At 48.1% G+C, this 19,282-nt stretch overlaps 1 protein-coding gene across 2 annotated transcripts in view; it reads right to left on the bottom strand.

Annotated features, from left to right (window-relative positions):
* The window catches only part of shroom4 (shroom family member 4), a 31,394-nt gene that overhangs the window by 2,582 nt on the left and 9,530 nt on the right, over window positions 1-19,282 (bottom strand). Inside the window, exons 3-10 of one of the 2 annotated variants that reach the window (XM_068587623.1) lie at window positions 10,384-10,608; window positions 4,376-6,914; window positions 4,061-4,125; window positions 2,953-3,717; window positions 2,184-2,807; window positions 1,599-1,731; window positions 1,399-1,500; window positions 519-698 (exon numbers count right to left, since the gene is read on the bottom strand). In XM_068587623.1, coding sequence (XP_068443724.1) covers window positions 519-698; window positions 1,399-1,500; window positions 1,599-1,731; window positions 2,184-2,807; window positions 2,953-3,717; window positions 4,061-4,125; window positions 4,376-6,914; window positions 10,384-10,608 — 4,633 coding nt within the window. The remainder of the gene's footprint in view (window positions 1-518; window positions 699-1,398; window positions 1,501-1,598; window positions 1,732-2,183; window positions 2,808-2,952; window positions 3,718-4,060; window positions 4,126-4,375; window positions 6,915-10,383; window positions 10,609-19,282) is intronic. The other variant, XM_068587624.1, reaches the window with a different exon arrangement.

The following is a 19,282-nucleotide window of genomic DNA, read 5'->3' as shown; positions in this document are numbered from 1 at the left end:
ACACTTCGTATTTAGTTTGACTGGGAGAAAAGATTACTTCATGTAAACTCCACTACGTAAGAATTAAATTTTTCATGTATATTACATAAATACATGCATATATGTATTCATTTACATAAATACATGTTTTTTTTTAACATGAATACATGTATTTATGTATTTCTTTACGTAAATACATGTATCTTTTACATAAATACACGTTTTGTTTTTTACATGAATACATACTTTACTTTCTTTACATGTATTTATGAATTTCTTAACATAAATACATGTATTCTTTACATAAATACTTGTATTTTTTTTTTTTTTTTTTACAAAAATACATGTATTTTCTTCCATTTATTAAAAAAAAAAAAAAACTTCTATATTTCACATAAATACATAAACCTGAAACCATGAACAGTTGTGTTTTCATGCACAATGAGCCGCATATGCATGATATATATCTATATATATGTGTTTCTACGGCAGCCCGGAGCGGACAAACCAAGCGTGAGCTACATGTAGCGGCCGCTCACCCGCTCGTGGAGCTCCGTCTCGGGGTCCAGCGTGTCCAGCGCGTCCAGCGTGGTCTCCACGCGCAGCAGCCGGCCCGACAGCGACAGCAGCAGACTCACCACTTTGTCCAGGTCGCCGATGAACATGCGGAACTTGTCCACCTCGTTGGGCTTGCACACCGCCAGCACCATGCTCTCCACCTGGGGAGGAACGCAACGTCAGCGCTGAAAACACAGGAGCAGCGTTCTCTGGTGTCTGTCCCTCCACAGGGAAAAAAGAGTGCGAAACAGTCCGAAGAAATTTAAATTAATATGCAGTTATTGTCGTGCAAAAGTCAAGCCAGTTAGAATCAGTCTGTGGATTGGATAAAGTGAGCGAGAATTTTAATAATTAACTGCAGAATCCAGCCTCTAAAGTGGGTCTTTTTTCTCTTATTTATGTTTTACATATTTCTAGATACATTTTGAGAATAATCTGTATTTTGATTGATGAAAATAATTTCAGTTACAGCAAATAAGTCAATTTCAGTCTAAAATGTGAAGAATGCCGCTTGAGGTTTTTACTACTAATGTATTCTTTAGATTAAAAGAGTATTAAATTAAATAATCAACCTTTTTTTCTTCTAAAACTAAACTATTTGAAGTTCATCCAGCTCCAATGAAGTACTAAACACAATAAATTAGACGCCACAACGATAAACTTTAACTGTGTGGATTCTGGCGGCCCTTGTGGACAAAGGCGGTAGTGCACCCAAACACAAAAGTCCCTTTTAGGAACCTTGAAACCCTGCAGGTGAAGCCGGATCAGGGCCTCTGATGGTCTGCTTTACTGACGGAGGTTCTACAGAGGACCAGGACTGAACCTGGACTGGTTCAGAACCAGTAAGAAGCTGCTCCCCACCTCGTCTCCCAGCTGTGCGTTGGCTCTGATGTCCTCCTGCAGACCCCGCTGAGCTTCTCTCAGCACGCCCAGCTTCTTGCGGAGGCTCTCCATCAGCTGCTTCTGCACGACCGACGCGAGAGGAGTCGTTACAAAAAGATTAAAACAAAAAACGACACAGATCGCATGAACGCTGGCGAGGAGGAAGCTCCGGGCGTCACCTTGTAGGTGAGCTCGTCGTCCTCGTCGTCCCGCTCTCGGTTATCCGTGAAGTCCTTCATCTGCGACAGCAGCTGGGCTTTAGCGGCCGACGTGCTGTAATAGGACGAACAGCTGGAGCTCGCACCAGACCGCCTGATGGGAGATTTATAGTTTAATATTCAGTGATTAGAAAAGTACATAAATAACAAAACGCAGACAATTATCAAGAACAAGGAGGCAGATGGAAAAGATGAAGAATGTGTGCTCTAGTGTTTTTCTATCTAGATTTTTGTTTATTTTTTGCAAATGTTTCATAAAGATATTGCTTTAAAGCCGACTGCTTTTTGCACAGAGGAGAATTCAAAGTTTCGTTTTACACATTTAAAGACATTTCTCATAACTTTAACATCTCTGACACTTTTACTGATTTTAGTGCTTACAGACTATCATCATGATAAACATTGTATAACATGATGATACAATTTATATCCTGATGTACAATGTATCGTCATGATACAATGTATCTGGGGCATGATGATACATTGTATCATCATGCCCCAGATACATGTTGCTACATGTAAAGGTCAGAGGTCAGAGGTCGTTACCGGTCCAGGCTGTCGGCGTTGTGCTCTGTGGTTTGGTAGCTTCCTCTCCAGCTCTCCCGGCCCGCCTCTCCCTCGCCGCTCTGGGGGAAGAGCTCCTCCTCCAGGCTCAGCCTCTCTCGGTCTCCGTCCTCCAGCTCCTCCTCCTCCTCCTCCTCTTCTTCGTCCTCCCGAGGCGAGGCAGCGGTGTCGATGTCCGTCTCCAGGACAGTGACTGGCAGGGCGAAGCACGCCAGCTCGCTGGTGACGATCGGCTCGCGCTCCGCCGCCGGCCCGTTGTCGTCCTCCTGGAAGTCGTCGATGTCCGTCTCCATGGGGACGTCCAGGTCCGCCTCCAGGCTGTGGGCGGGGCTCGGGCTGAGGGTCGTCTCCGATTCGGCGAGCGGCTCGGGGGTTTTCTGGGGCTCGATGCTCTGGAAGCCCCGGTTCACACGGAGCTGCTGCTGCTGCTCGCAGCGCACAGAGAAGTAGGAGCCGGGAGGCAAGGCGCTTCCATTTTCCATGGCGGGTGGCGGGTTTGAGTTACTTTGAACTCTGGGAGATGGGGCTTTCTCCCACTCAGCTGCTGGTCTCTGTTTGGGGGGTTTCACGGGCACTCGGTCCTCGTCGACAATCATCTCTGAGAAGCTGCAGAGAAACAAAACTTTATTAACAAAAAGAAGAAGGAAAAAAAAGACATATTTTGGTTCCCTTAACAAACATGGCCGCCAAGGGCGACAAATGAAAACACTTTGAATAACAATCCTCTCTTTTTATTATTATTTATTCTCACCTGCTCATCCTGATCTCTGCTGGTGGAGGTGGAGGCAGCGACGGTAAAAGCTCCACCCTGTCCTGATGTCCACCACACCTCAGGTCCCTCTCTTTTGGGGGCGGAGCCACCGGCCTGAAGCTCCGCCTTGAGAACATGGGACTGGGCGGAGAGACGGCAAAGCCGCCCGGCTCCCTGGGCTGAGCCGGATTCTGATTGGACATGGGGCGAGAGGAGGGTTGTTCCTGCTTTTGAGGTCGATTCTGATTGGACGAGGAGTGGGGGAGCTCCTCGGCGTGGCCGCAGCTGCATCGCGGGCAGCCGTCGGAGACTTCCCGTCTCTCCGGAGGAAGACTGAAGGACCTCTGGCGGGACGCATCGGGCGGCGGAGGGACCCACGGGGGGGAGCGCGAGGGTTGGGTGGCAAACAAGGCGTGGTGGGACGCACGCCGGCGGTGGAACTGCTCCCAGTTAGGGGGCGGCGGCCTCGGCGGAGGCGGCGTCTTCTTCTTCCTGTTTGGGGCGCCGGCGCCGGATTCTCCTCCCCCGACCTCCTCCACCTCGCTCAGGGTCCGGCTGGTCGACGAGAAAATCGACGCCGACCACCGGAGGTCATTTTCGGACATGGCTCGTCCTCGCAGGGAGAGTGGCGCCGGCGGGGGAGCGAAGGACGGTCCGTTGTGGTCGTCGGCCTGTCGGTGGCCCCATCGACCCGGCTGGCGGTGCTGATAATGCGGATCAACGGCCTCTGCAGGTCTGGACTCCCGTCTCCAGCTGGAGAAGTCCCTGTGAGGATTGAAAGGGAACGTTTACTGGACAATTCATCCTCATTTTTCATTGTTTCCTTTACACAAAATGACCGCTTAAGCCCCGCCCCTTCCACATGCTAACATACAGGCACAGCCGTCCCACCACATACCATTACGGGCACTTTACTTAAGCATGGATGATTGCTCCGCACACTAAGAGCTCGTTATAGTCAAAACACAGTCGAGCATGACTGAGTGAGATTTCCCGACCCCACCTGAAGCCTCCGGAGACTCACTTAGAGAATCGGAGACGGAGCAATACAGAAGGTCAATCAAGTCAGAAAACTTGTGTGTGTGTGTGTGTGTGTGTGTGGACTCACCTCTCAGTCAGGCTGCACTTCCTGTTGAGCGCGGTCGTTTCCTGTTGCCGGGCGGGATACATCTGCTGAAGGCGGTTTTTAAAAGCCCGGTTAATAAACACCGAGAGGAACGAAGGAAGGAAGGAATCGGTCAGCGCACGCTGGAGGGAAGTGGCCGAGTTCCTCCAGCCACATTCTTATACTAGTTATATTATTAGGTTAGTTATGAGCTATTTTATCATAAGACATGGTCACTTGAAAGCTGCCACATGAATAAAAACTTCATTGATTGATTGATTTAAAGTGCATTTCTCTCAATGCATCAGTGACTCGTACCTCTGTGGGCGTGCGGCTCCTGGCGGTGGAACCCTGGCGAAGAGGCTGCTGGTTCTCCAGGATCCGGGACGGGGCGCCGACGGGACGGAAGGCCGACCTCGGGGCTTGATTCTGGGCATTCTGCGGCTGGAAGCTGCGCTGGAAGTCCTGGTTTCTCTCCTTGGCGCCGTAGAACCCCCGAGCGTGGTCTTCATTCTCCTTCACCCTTTGCCTCTCCAGCTCCCTCTCTCGTTCCCTCGTCAGACGTTCCTTCTCTCTGGTACTCTCCCTCTCCCACTGCCTCGCCCTCTCCTCCCTCTCCTCCCGCTCCCTCTCCATCTCCAACTCCCTCTCCTGTCTTTCCCTCTCCCGCTCCCTCGCCCTCTCCTGTTGTCTCTGCCGCTCCATGCCGGCGCTCACGGACATCCTCCTGGCCGCCTCCCCAGTGTTTTGAGGCGGCGCGCCATCCTGCTGCAGCCCCCCATGGTAGGAGAACCTCCTCCGGCTGAGCTCTCCTCCTCCTTCTCCTCCTGCTCCTCCTCCTCGGGGCTCCAGGTGGCGGAGGGTCGTCTTCTGCCCGCGACTCGACAGACTCGAGGCCTTAGACTTGCTCGTCTCCTCGAAGAACTTCATCCTGTCTGCGAACGGGAGGATGTCCGACTCCTCCGCCCGAGAGGAGGAGGAGCGGCCGTACGACGGGGTGAAGGCGCAGACGCCGTGGCGCGACCCTGCTACCCCCGCCTCCTCCCCCGGGACCCTGCAGTGCCGCCGCCGCTCCGGTTCGGGCTCGGGTTGGAGTTTGTGCTCGGGGGTCCAACGCCAGCGGCGGGCTTTGCCGGCGGGCGCCGGTTCCTCCACGACTCGGACGCCGACGCCGAAGCTGGGCACCCCCGGGTCCAGGATCTGGACGGACATGAACGGGGCGTCGTTTGGTGGAGCGCGAGCTGTCGGCCGAGTCTGCGAGACGTCATCGTTGGGTTCAACCTGTGCCGCGCTGCCGGCGTCTTGGGGACCAAACGCAACGGCGGTACTCGCGGGAGGTTCGGGTTCGGGGTCCGCCTCCTCCTCGTTGAGGTCCGGACCCTCTTCCTCCTGGACCGTTTCCCCGCTGCAGAGTAACCCTCCTGGGCCTCGACTCCGCTGAAGCTGGGCCTTCTTCCTCTGGATCTCATTGCGGAGGTTAGTGGCAAATCGCTCGCTGCGACGGCGGTTCCGGCGATGGCTCCTGGGCACGTTCGACTTCTTCGCGTCCGTCTCTTCTGCTGCACCCTCTTTACTTTTACCTCCACTTCCTCCTCCAACGAGCTCCCTCCGCTCCTCCAGCAGCGTGTCCACACTGGCGGCAGCACTAAGAGGCACAAAATCTCTCTCCAGTATCTCAGCGCTCAACCGTCTCTGGGTTGACAATCCCGTGGGGTCCCCCGGTACGCTCACGGAGCGGCCCCACGGGTGGTGGTGCCCGCCGTTGACACCCAACCCTTCCAGCCTTTTACCGACGTCTCCGTCGTCATCCGCCCCGTCTAAGAACGCGGATCCTGGGGTCGAGCAACGGCTGCCTCCCCATTTGTTTGGCGCTTGGAGGTGGTTGCGAGACGCTTCTTGGTCTTCCATCGTTGGCTGAATGGACGAGTGGCTGTTACAAGGGGACGAGGAGGGATCTGAAGTGTTTGAGTGCTTGTTCTGGGGGTGCGTGACGCGAGACTCCTCTTGAACCGCAACGGAGGGTTCAGCCGTCACCGGATCCGAGGCCGTCTCTGAATTGTAGTCTTTATCGACGCGAGGGTCACATCTGACGTGTCTCGCGTCGTTCGTCTGTTTTTGGGAATAGTGCGAGTCCAAAGCGCCCTCTTTTAAATCCCCAGTTTTGTCTCCTTCTTCCGGCGCAGGGAAGCCGTTGAGAATTCCCGATTTGACATTCGGAGAGGACTTGTTTTCGTCACGGTAAAAAGAAACGCTGGTAATTTCCACTGGAGCAGAGACGCAACGCTTGTTGGCGCCATTGGGCCGTGTCCGGGTGGCCCTGAAGCTGTCCTTCCTGGTTGGCGGCTGAGGAGGGTTGACCTTTCTCTCGGTTCCCTTTTCCCCGTTCCTTACAATCTCAAAGTCTCCTCCCTCGTAGCAGCAGGAGGAAGGCCTCTCTTTCACCTCAACGGGCCTTGTCCTTGGCCGGGTCAGGGACTGGGACTTAAGTAGAACGAGCTGCGCTTCGTCCGGGGTCTCGCCGGACGAGGTGCACCCTAGGGTCGAGGCGTCGCCGCCGCCAGGGAATCCTCGGCACGCTGGCCCCAGGCTCTGGAGGAGGTTGTCCATGGAGCAAGAGTCCCCGGGCCTCAGCGGCACCGTCGCGTAGTCGGACGTGTTGGAGCTGGCGGAGAACGAGCTGTAGGCCGAGTCCCTCTTGTTGTTGAAGAGGGTGGGGTCCACGGGGGAGTTGTGGGAGTCGGAGTACGGCCGTGCGGTGGGTGTTGGCGTGTCCAAGCTCTCCATGGAGCCCAGGGAACTGCTTCGGTCGGTGGAGGAGTAAGGTCTGGACAGCTGACCCCACTGCAAGGACAAGTCACTGCAAAGACAAAGACACAAAAGGAGACTTAGGTTATCTACTTTGGGTATTAAAAACTAAAATGTGTCATTTGCACACACCCCAGGAAGCTTTATCTGCAGTATGAAGTCATTTCAAATGGTTTCAGACATTTATTTACATGCATCTACCATTGTATTCACTGCTTTTGTGAACCTAAGACCAATTTCTAGCACGAGATATGAAGAATTTCCAAAATCAATGTTACATTTTGCAGCTTTACAGTCATATTATCTCTTTACAATTTTGCCTTATGACAATGGTGCCTCATTATATATAGAGAGCTGAGATTGTTCTGCATTTTTGATGTAAAACAGGGGTAAGTGCCTTTAATAATGTAAAATCAAGAGTCCAGGTGGTTGAAGACAATCGTCAAGACAAAGTAAGCTGAAGTCACTTTAACAAGTGTCAAGTTGCTATTCCCCCCCGAAACAAAGCGTATGTGCTTCAGGAATCCAACTTTTTGAACTGCACAGCTGGCGAGTCTGTTTTCCATCAGCACTGAGCCGAAGATCCACGGCAGCGCCACGTGATTTCAAAGACATTCGGAGGAAGCCTCTTAAGGCGGGGCAGGGATTTCCTCCTCATCAAAAATCAAACTCCCCCCGGAGTCAAAATCTTCAACGTCTTCCCTCCTTTTCCTTTCATTCCTTTCTTGAAAGGAAGTTGATTTAATCTTTTTTTTTGATGACCTACGTGTTTCAAATTTTGAGTGGCATGGTGAAATTTGTTTTCCCCGTTCACCGGATGAGTCCGTGAGGCTTTGCATTGATTACCCGACATATTGACAGAAGAACCCGCTTATGCTTTTGTCAGTACGCACCGATATTTTCTTTATTCAACCCCTAAAAATCCCAAATTTAATCCAGAGGGTTTTGCAATCTGTGCAACACATGGCACCTGTAGCCCTTAGACGAGGAAAGACTCCCAAAAAAACCCTTCAGACCTTCTTCCACAACCACGATGTTGTTTTAAGCCGACCTCGTCACCCTGCTCGCTCTGTTCCCTTTGACTTCCAACTGTTCGATGAAAGGCCAAAAATAGTACAGTAAAGGAATTTCCCAACAATCCCAAAACTCTTTGGAGAAAACCACATCTGACGAAGTGGCGGGAAGTTCTTTAAAGCAGAAGGAGAGCTTCGGGAATAGGAGGTATCGATTGCTCCAGAAGGAAAGGACACCCGGTGTTTTGTGTTTGGTTGAAGTACAAACCGTTTTGGTGTTTCCTTTCCTATAAAGAGAGAGAGTATTTCTTTGATGTTCTTATTCAGACAATAGGGAAAGTGGCCAAGGGGTCAGAGGGGAGAGATTCCTCAAACGAGCTTTGATCTCAAACAAGTATGGAGACTGTGGGGGCCGTCTCTGTGGTATTTATGGTTTACAGTCCATCCAAAAATCTGGATTTGTTCCACTGTTTATATCACACCTATTATAAAGGGATTCTTCTTCTGTGTTAAAGAAAATAATGGAATTTAGTTATTTCTGCACAATATGACAATCCTCAATCCTTTCAAAGCTGCATTCTCTCTCCTGACCACCAGGGGGGTGACTCCTCTGGTTGTATAGAAGTCTATGCTTCATGTGTTAAAGCTGCATTCTCTCTCCTGACCACAAGGGAGTGACTATTCTGGTTGTATAGAAGTCTATGCTTGAACGGTCTGACGCGGCTCCATTATCTGCATGAGAAAATGTACCTTTACAGGAAGTGAGCCGTGAATGAGACGGGAGAGACTTGACCCGGGTGACAGCGGAGCGGCGGACAGGAAATGACTGTCCACTCTCGGCCAATCAGACGTACTTGTGTGTGTGTTCAGACAAATTACATGCACGCTTTCAGGCTTTTGTTTCCCGTTAAAAACAACACACTCAGACACAAAACTACACAAAAAGTCCCACTCCTTCACACAAACGCAGCTCATTGAACGTCTTCCTCTCTTTGTCCTGGCGCTCTGGGACTCGCATGCCATTGTCCAGAGTTATGCCGGGAGCGGCCTCCTCATCAGATACCGAGTGTGTGTGTGTGTTTCTTATTCCCACAGTGTGTCCTGCTACACACACACATGCTGCTATCTATCTCACATGGGAGTATTACATCTCGTGGCGCACTATGTCACCGGCTCCTATCAGATCGGCACACGGCGCCCAAAAACTGACAAACACTGTTTTTATTGTGACGAGTGCGGCAACTTCCTCTTTCTGATAGTTTGGCTTTGTGAGATCATCCTGTGAAACAAAGACTTGCATCTTTATATTTAACCTGACTGAGCAATGGTTTCTTTGTGGGTTAAGAATACCAACCATTACATTTAGAGCTGAAATACCATCACTTTAAATGATATCGTTGATACAAATAGAAGGTTATTATTGTTCATTTTTTGACCGTTAATTAGTCAGAGATTTAATTTTTCTATATTTTCGCCACTTTAAATAGTTGATTAATCACCAAATGAATTGATAAAAAAAAGTTCATAGTTATTTGAGCAACAATTATGATGCGGCAAAGACTATAAAGATGCTGAAAAGGTAAATAACTACAATTCTTCTTTATATGTATATATATATATATATATATATATATATATATATATATATATATATATATATATATATATATATATATATATATATATATATATAAATAATTGTGTAATTTTTTTTAAATATATATATATATATATATATATATATATATATATATATATATATATATATAAATAAATATATTTTATCATATATAAATTATCTATATATTTTTTATATAAATAAATATATTCATATTGGAAGTTAACTTTATTCAGGCAGTTTACTAGCTTATTTATATCCATAATCTTTTTCTACATTATTGTCTCACTTCAAACGTACAAAAAAACCCCGGAAAAACAAAAGAGCGGAAACTTCCCAGAATCCTTTGCAACCACTTAAAAGTGTATGAAAGCCACAAGCTAAAGACGGCCAATCACAAACAAACAAGAAAGTATAAATAAATAAAAAAATAATTAAGCGCATTTGATTCATCTCGCTTGGCCCCGCCCAAAAGAAAAAGGCCGGCGCCTGATTGGCTGTCACTTTGGAACGCTTACATAGAGGCCAGAAATAGACCAATGGGCTTCCTGCGTGGGCCGTGTTGACATTAGTCAAACGCGGTGATGTCACCTGTTTCCCGAACGACCAAAAAAAAAAAAAACCCCGGCAGTGACTTACAGTCTCATTGTGTGTGATTCAAACCTCCAGCTGGAAGGAGGAAGTGAACACATTCAGCAGAAGGTGACATCACAGTCGCATATTTATAAAGCACATGACGGCTGAGAAACTTAGAAACGTGACTAAATGAGGTGGATTCCTGTCATTTAGGAGCTTCACATTAAAATGCTGGTGTAGTAAGACCTTTAATAAGCGAGAAAGTTGCTTTAATTTGTCCCAAAAAGGGTGCCCTGTGACACAACCCCGCTCACCTGTTGTCGGTCGCCTGCCAGGGTAGTGTGTACGAGCCGGGGTGGAGCTGCATGGCAGACAGAGAGGGAGGTGGGGGGAGAGGCGGGGAGTCGGTGGAGGGGAGGCGGGCCGGAGGAGAGGGCGGCGGCGGGAGAGGCGGCGGCGGGAGAGGCAGCGGCGGCGGCTCCGACTCCGTCTCCTTCGCCAGGTGCCAGGAGTGAGGCCGGAGGTGAGGAACGCTGCGCCTGTGAGACAGAGGTGAGGGAGGGAAAACTCATGTGAGGATGAGCCGCTTTACTCCCACATACTGAGCTAAAACTAAAGAAATCCTTCTATACAACCAGAGGAGTCGCCCCCTGGTGGTCAGGAGAGAGAACGCAGCTTCAACACATGAAGGATAGACTTCTATACAACCTGAGCAGTATTTCCTGCGTGAACCCTTCCAGTCTAACACAGATAAACGAACGCCTGACGTCTGATGTCTTTTCCTTTCAGTGCGTCACTTTTTCCATCTCTCAACCTCCTCTTGTTCGACAACGTGATCCTTGTAATCTAACTTTTAAAAGAAAACATGTCGGTTTCCCCTTTTGGGTCCCAGTACAACGATTTATCCAGACGAGAGGGCTAAGATGACAGCCACGGCTGTCAAGTGTCTGTCAAGATCCGGGGCTTTAAATAAAACTCTCGGTGGTAGCCGGCCAACCCAAATCATGTGGAAACGGCTCCTTCAAAATGCTGTTTGGCCTCCGATCGGCGGCCATTAAAAACTCATCCGACGTGTACAGTAAGTCCGATCGGGAGCCAGACATTCCAGCGGGTCCCACGGTATTCACTAATTCCCTAAAACAGACTTCCGACACCGAGTGCTAGCCAGATTCACTTCAACCCCCTGCATACAGAGTGTGTGTGTGTGTGTGTGTGTGTGTGTGTGTGTGTGTGTGTGTGTTCAGACAGGAATACATGTGTCTCAAGAGTCTGAATGGACCACTACGTGTTTGTCTTTCAGGTTATTCACAGTTGGGGAAACTGCAGCTGAATGGAAACAAACGTATGAAAACAAGAAACGGCGCTGACTCGACATCACGAGTAGAGTCCGAGCGACCTGAGACTCGACTCGGACTCGATTGAGGTTTTTTAAAAGACTCAAACTCAACCTTTCCTTGACCGACTCGAGGCTGGAAGTGGACATTTTACAAGATTTGAACTTGGACTTGTCTCAATTGACTTGGGACTTAACAAGTCTCTTTCTTGACTCGAGATTTAACACAATTTGGACTTGGACTCGTCTCGTTTGAGTTGACACTTAAATAATAAATCACCTAGGCTTGGACTTGTCTCAATTGACTTAAGACTTAACGAGTCTCTTTCCTGACTTAAGACTTAACTCTCTTTCCTGACTTGAGACTTAACGAGTCTCTTTCTTGACTTGAGACTAAGTCTCTTTCTTGACTTGAGACTAAGTCTCTTTCTTGACTTGAGACTAAGTCTCTTTCTTGACTTGAGACTAAGTCTCTTTCTTGAATTGGACTAGTTTTTATTGACTTGAGACTTAACAAGTCTTCTTGATTTGGACTTAATCAACTCGAGAACATTTGAACTTTTATTGTTTGATTTGACACTCAAAACTATTTTGGACTTGACTTGATGGACATGAGACTTGTCCAGACTTGTTCTTGTCCGAGACTCGACTCCAACCTGATTGACTCGTCTCAAACCTGATTGACTCGTCTCAACTTGAATTCCCTCCCACAGAAAGCCCCCCAGAAGACTCGCTGGTCAATATTTCCAAACTCAAAAGCACAAACGAGTAAAAAGACTCATATTCTTGGTTATTCCAGAGAAATATTTTGGAAGTAGAATTTTTTTTTCTGGAGCGAGGAATGCGGCCGCTGGCACCGCGAGGGGAAAAGGAAAAGGAACCGTTTCTGAGTATTATTGTTTATGATAACGCAGGAGCAGGGGAACCGAACCCAAAACAAACACTCTGGTTTCCTGGTGCTCGCTCCTTAAGAGGGATTTCTATCTCCAGCCCGCTGATTGTTCGACTCCGCTGACAATGTCCTTAAATTATCCCCTGAGAAAGTTTATATAGAGGCTGTTCTTACGGGTCTTAGCCCCGTATATGTATATGTGTGGGAAAATTCCCTTATTGAACCCAAGTTTAGCTTCTGACATGAGAACCTACAGTAAAGACAAACGTGCTTCACAAAAGTCTCGTTTTGTAGAGAACGGGAAAGTTTTTTCCTCATTTTTCTTTTCCTAAATGCTCCGAGCGGAAGCTTGACCGAGGGTCTGCCATCATGTATCGCACACATGTTGTGATTTTACAGATTTTACAGAAAATAGGAAATCACATGAATCAGGTTGTTTTTCTTTTTCTTCTTTTTTCTAAGAATCCGCTGACGCACAGGAAGCAGCAGCGTGTCCTCGCTGAACGAGGAAAATCTCTGTTGCGAACGACCGGGAAGAATCGAATCAGAGCCTGCGAGACGAGGAGAGTTTATGAATGCACTCTCTGCACACACACACACACAGACACACAGACAGACACACAAAAAACCAGACATACAACCGGTTGACGCCAAACCAAAAAAAAAGAGGCAGAGAAATGAGGGATTCTCCGTCCGGCAGCTGTGAATGAGCCTCTATGAAAAGGATCGGCTGGAATGTCCCACTTAACGGTCAGAAACGGCAACAGCTGACTGACACCGCAAAGGTCACACGCGCATAATCTGACACACACACACTCTCACACAGACAGACACACACAGCACGGAACGGACGAAGGCAGCCGGACAAACGGATCTGGAAAGACCGAGACGCATCATGCGCTCAACCACAGATTTCTAGTTCTTCTTCTTTCTTTTTTAAAAGCTACTGAGATTTCCCGTCTAGATAAACTGGAGAGAAGAAGACTTTCGATTCCCCGGACTTTGATGCGCAGCCTCGGAGAAGACCTACCGGACTCTGAAGCGTGCGACGTCCCACCGATCCCGGTTCAGGACCCCGACATCCCCGACACCCGGAGTTCAAGTTCAAAGAGACTCGAAAGACTCTGGAGACAATGAAGACTCTGGAGACAATGAGGACTCTGGAGACAATGAGGACTCTGGAGACAATGAGGACTCTGGAGGCAATGAGGACCTTTGTCCCGGCGAGAGAAGCAGGTTTTTGTTGTTGTTGATTTTTCGGTGGATAGTGTCCAGGAGCTGATGTCCATCTGAAGAAGTAACGCGGGGAGAAACCACCCGGCGTTGCTCGCATCCCCTCCCCTCGCTGGGAGACAAAACATGCCCTCCCACCCCCCTCTCTCCTCCCTCTCTCTCTCTCCCTCCTTCTGTCTCTCTCTGCCTCTCTCGCCCCCTCCCTGGCAGGATGTGTGAGTCAGTGGGAGAGGAAGCGTTGTGGAGAGCAGATAAAGTAGTGGACGGCTGCTAAAATAATACCCAGAGTTCCACACTGTTATTGTTTAACATGTGGAGGGGGGGGAGAGAAAGATGAAGAGGTACTTCCTCCTTGTGTGTGTGTAGAGTGTTAAAAAAAACTGTTCAAAAGAGCAAATAGGAGTCAGAGAGAGTTTGACGGACGAGGGGGATTTTTTTGTGTGTTTGGCATAAGAGACGAGAAAAACAAGATGGTGGTGAAAGACGAGGAACGGAAGAGACGACGGGACGCCTGCAGGACGAGCAGGACGCAACGAGAGGAGGAAGAAGCAACGAGAGGAGGAAGAAGCAACGAGAGGAGGAAGAAGCAACGAGCGGAGGAAGAAGCAACGAGCGGAGGAAGAAGCAACGAGCGGAGGAAGAAGCAACGAGAGGAGGAAGAAGCAACGAGCGGAGGAAGAAGCAACGAGTGGAGGAGGTGGTGACGCAGGGGAGACTTTTATTACTTTATTGCAATAAATACATTTGATAACTGCAACAAGTCCATTTCTCACTAGACATTATCCGTTATCGTCCAACTTGGGTGCACAAACTCGCCCCGAGAGAGAGAGAGAGAGAGAGAGAGAACATGAGGGACGTCAGTGACCTTTAACCCTCGACAGCACCGAGAGGGTCCGACGTCAACGGTGCTCAAGTTTAACCGACCTCGCGACGGCAGACACTTAATGACACTTCAAAGGATTTCCTGGAGACGTATATCTCCTAAAGACTGTGTGTGAAGGTGTGTGTGTGTGTGTGTGTGTGTGTGTGTTGTACACATGCATGTGAGCAGATTCCTCACATTCCCAGTCTTCCCCTCCAAAAGGGTAAAGGGCTAACTGTGCGAGAAAGCCTAAACAACCCTTTGTGTTCGCCTGCAATCAGGAACTATTTGTTTGCTTTATGGGTGTGTGTGTGTGTAAGTGTGTGTATGTGTGTGTCTGTGTGTGTGCGCGCACGCTTGCAATCAGTTTGTTTTCTCTGCCTTATGGGTCTTCATCACCCTTGATTATGGATTTCTGAATGACACACACACACACACACACTTGTAGACATGCATTTACTACACACACACACACACACACACACACACACACACACACACACACACACACACACAGGGTCTTGGACATACCAGGTAATCAGTACAGTGAGACGAGGCTCATACCAGAGGTCGATGGCAGGAAGGGTGAAGTTCGCTCTAACATCTGCAGCACAATGCGCTGTTTGTTACTGCTTGATCCCTAATGTGTGTGTGTGTGTGTGTGTGTGTGTGTGTGTGTGTGTGTGTGTGTGTGTGTGTGAGATCAGTGCTTCGCTGCCATTAACTTCATCCCACAGTCAAGAACATTGTAAGCTCGACGCCGTTCCGTCTCCACGGTTCACCTTAAAGGGCCGGTACGTGAAGCGGAGGCACTGAAAGCAGTTGAAGTGGCAGTTTGAAGGACGGATTCAGTCTGGAAAGAAGCTGAATTGACAGTTTAAAGTCTCAAAGATGTCCGTTTCTTTTTATTTGGCGTTAACTATTTGTTTCTTTTCGTATAGTTTATGCATTATCCCTAAACCCCAAATAATGATAAACATCATTTTTCATCTCGTGAATGTATTTTGAAAAAAGCGTCACGAACTCCAGCAACTTCTGATGAATTAACGAATATTTATAGACAATTTCTAGACTAAATAATCAATAAGTGGGTTAGATTACAGTCTGTGTGTGTGTGTGTGTGTGTGTGTGTGTGTGTGTGTGTGTGTGTGTGTGTGTGTGTGTGTGTGTGGCCCGTGTCGTGTATCATGAAGTCGCAGTTTAATGAGCCAGTTAATAAAAACCAGGCCAATGGAGACAGATAAACTGTAGCAGACCACACGCGGCGAGGACGGACTCCCACTGAGACACACACACACACACACACACACACGCACACACACACACACACTTCATTATTCTCTAATCTACTGAATATTTTGCAGAGTAAATTCCCAGGAAAGAGTGAAAAACGATCGCTTACAGGATGAAGGTTCTTCAGTGTGTGTGTGTGTCTGTCTGTGTGAGAGAGAGTGTGTCTGTATGTGTGTGTCTGTCTATGTGAGAGAGTGTGTCTGTATGTGTATCTCTTTGCGTGTGTGTCTGTGTCTATGTCACTGCGTGTACATAGACTGTCTGTCTGTGTGAGAGAAGGTGTGTGTGCGTGTCTGCACGCTTGTGCCTGTGTGTGTGTGTGTGTGTGTGTGTGTGTGTGTGTGTGTGTGTGTGTGTGTGTGTGTGTGTGAGGAAGAGGTCTAGAGGAATGTGAGGAATGTGTATTGTTCAGTTTGCAGCACATTGTGCTTCATGGTTCTTGCAGCGCAGACCTCGTCTCCTGAGACTCTGTGGTACCGAGACCTGAAGGGAGGCGCACAGGCGTGTGTGTGTGTGTGTGTGTGTGTGTGTGTCTATCTATGTGTGTGTGTGTCTGTGTGTGTGTGCGTCTCTGTCTGACTGAAACAAGCAAGAAGAACCACAGGAGCGAGTTGGCATGAACACAACACAAGTAGATGTGCAGAAAGACAAAAAAATGATGATGAAAACAAAGTTCAGCAGCCAGTTAGCTTAGCTTAGCATAAAGACTGGAAACGGGGGGAAACCGCTAGCTTCTCAAGCTCCCTGATTGACACAACCAGTCTGGTTGTGTTTAATCTGTACCAACAACACAAAGTGTGTTAACAATGATAAATAAACTACACAATGCGTCTGAAGAGCAGCTTCCTGATCCTCCAGCGGCCGCTTAAAAAAAAACACTCGGTCTCACGCCACGCTGGACAGGAAGTGGAGAGGGAAACTTAGGAGGGAACAGGAAATGATGCTAAAGGTGAAGAATGTCCTGCTGCCTCTGCCATGGCTGCCCACTGAGACACACACACACACACATACACACACACACAGTTGGATCTAACAAAAAGTCGGTGAAAACAGGAAGTAGTATAGAAGAAACATTTCCAGGTCGAGAAAACAAAAACATCCCTAAACATTCTTTCCCATCCAGAAATATATTGAAAAACAACAACACACAGTCGCCAAATTAAAGTAAAAGACAAAAATATGTGTCCTCATGTGATATTGAAAGCAGTAGAAATAAATAAAAAAGAGGAGTCGAAGAGACGTTTACATTTTAATCTGGATGGTCGGAGCGGCGGCCATTTTCTTTTGGGTACCATAGAATCAACCGCCATCTCCTTTTGCACTCATATTTCATATTTGGCGAGCCAGCGGTTCATCAAACGTTCATCAAAGCAAACGAGACAAACATTCGGTGGATCAGAGACTCTGACATGTGATCAAAAGCTGATCAGAAGACTTTGGGAGATCGGAAACATTCATTTTACTCCATTCGGACCAACTGTGAAGGATCATAATCGATTCATTAAGAAAATACTTGACGCAAATCATCTGCAACCCCGAATAACCTCAAATGATCCTTTGTTCAATTTGTTTTGCTTCTGTTCTTCTTGAGGCTCCGTTGGGGAATAAAACCTCCCGTTAACACCGGCGTTGGTCATAAACACCGTCAGCTGGCTCGTTAAAGCATCTCGACTGACACAAAGGACCAGTGTGTTGTCTGTGTGTTGCCCGAATTCAGCCCGCAAGTCTGAATTAAGACGCTTCAGTGAAGGATCGGACAATGCGCAGGAGGTCAGAGGTCAAGCCGATACGATTCAGACCGACGGAACAAAACGGTGAGAAGGTTTGAGACTTCAGGACTCAAGAGTTTCAAACCTCCACTTTCATATTTCCGGTGTTTAGCAACTCCTCGTTACCGTAATGGAAAGCCGTGAAGACACAAAGCAGCTCTTTGTGGACCCGACACCGGCCTCCGTATCGCAAAAGAGGAAAAGTTGCACAAAAAGCACCATTTTTTTCCGACCCTAAAGTGGAGCAAATCGGTCCTGGCCAACTCCTCGTTTCCTTACATCATGTAATTAAAATCCACGACGTACATTTTTCCTTGCCGGCTCTCGCCGTAAAAAAAAAAAGAACACAAAAAAAGTGCTTTTACGGTGAAATCCTGTTCGGGGGGAAACCCCAGTGAGTAATTTCCTGATGCCTCCAAGACAAGAAGTCCATGTTGCAGCGCTGCGCCTCAGTTTGGCTTTAATTGAGCTTAAAATAACAGAACGAGGCCCAGACGCATCGCTCACACTCACTAAAACACAAGCAGACGTAAGTAAAAACATTTACGCGGGCGGAGTACGCGCGAGTGCTGACAGCCGATTGGCGGGCAGCCATCTTGGAAGAGCAGGTAGTCGGCGTGAAGTGAGCAGCGCGTTATAGAGACTCGTCCTTAAGGGGTTCCTCAGCCCGTCGGATCCTCTCGTAAGTCGCTACGTGGCCGCGTTGCTTGCTACGATAACGTAGCAGCTAGGCTAACCGTTGTCGTCAGCTCGCTAGCTAGTCGTTTATTCATTTGAGCCACGTTGTTGGGTTAGATAACGTCTTATTGGAACCATGTTTCTCTATCACACACACACACCTACACACACCTACACACACACACACACAGCATGTTTTTACACTCCCCATAATAACGACCTCCCTTCGCATGCCATCGCCGCACCAACGGCGACATTAAAGAGGCGCTAACAGCTTTTGGCTTTTGGTTCTTTTCCACCTTTAAAACTAAACAAGACGAGCCAAGTGTGCGAATGTGAGCACATGTCATCATCGCTCAGCGACCAAGTGTGTGTGTGTGTTCCTTGTTTCCGAGAGTAATGACTGGAGGGAGTCGAGGTCAAAGGGCAACACGGGTCCCGCCCGACGCTGACGCCGCGATCGGCCGTTAGCGCCAGTAACCTGTCAATCAAAGTGGGTTTAACTCACGTGTAGCAGCCCCACACTGGCACACGGAGAGTGATACACACACACACACACACACACACACACACTAAGAGGTAATTACAGTCATGAATGTCATTTTAACGAGGCCTTTGTGTTGTAGATGCAGGATCATGTGAACGCTCATAAATCTGTGAGAGAAAAACCCATCAGGGAAAGTTTTTAGTATTTTTGAAGTGCGGTTTCTTTTACTTTTCTACATACAGAGCTGAAACACTAAAGATCCAGACCAGCACATGTACGTATTTATAAGTACAAGTATATGTATTCAGAAAATACGAGCAAACATATAGACACACTGTCCACGTAAAATATAAGTAAATAATGCAAATTACAGTTCAACAAATGCATTAAACTAAACTCTACATGTGTAGGAACTCTACTCTGAGGAACAACTGTTACTTTAACACGTGAAGCACATGTGGATGATAATGCACACACACATAGACATGCACACACACACACACACACACATAAGGAGTCAGACATGCAGAACATACCAGACGCTGACACACACACAGTGGATTTAACCGGTGGCATTGCTCATGACCGGACGCATTCCTAAAATCATGTTTGTCCGTGTTGAATGCAGCCACGCTGTGTGTGTGTGTGTGTGTGTGTGTGTGTGTG

Source organism: Clinocottus analis, unplaced genomic scaffold (assembly GCF_023055335.1).
Source record: "Clinocottus analis isolate CAN_PGR_092001 unplaced genomic scaffold, fCliAna1.0.p SCAF_21, whole genome shotgun sequence".
NCBI classification, from domain to species: domain Eukaryota; kingdom Metazoa; phylum Chordata; class Actinopteri; order Perciformes; family Cottidae; genus Clinocottus; species Clinocottus analis.
Note: the sequence above shows the minus strand (reverse complement) of the source record. Positions and strands in the feature narration are given on the sequence as shown.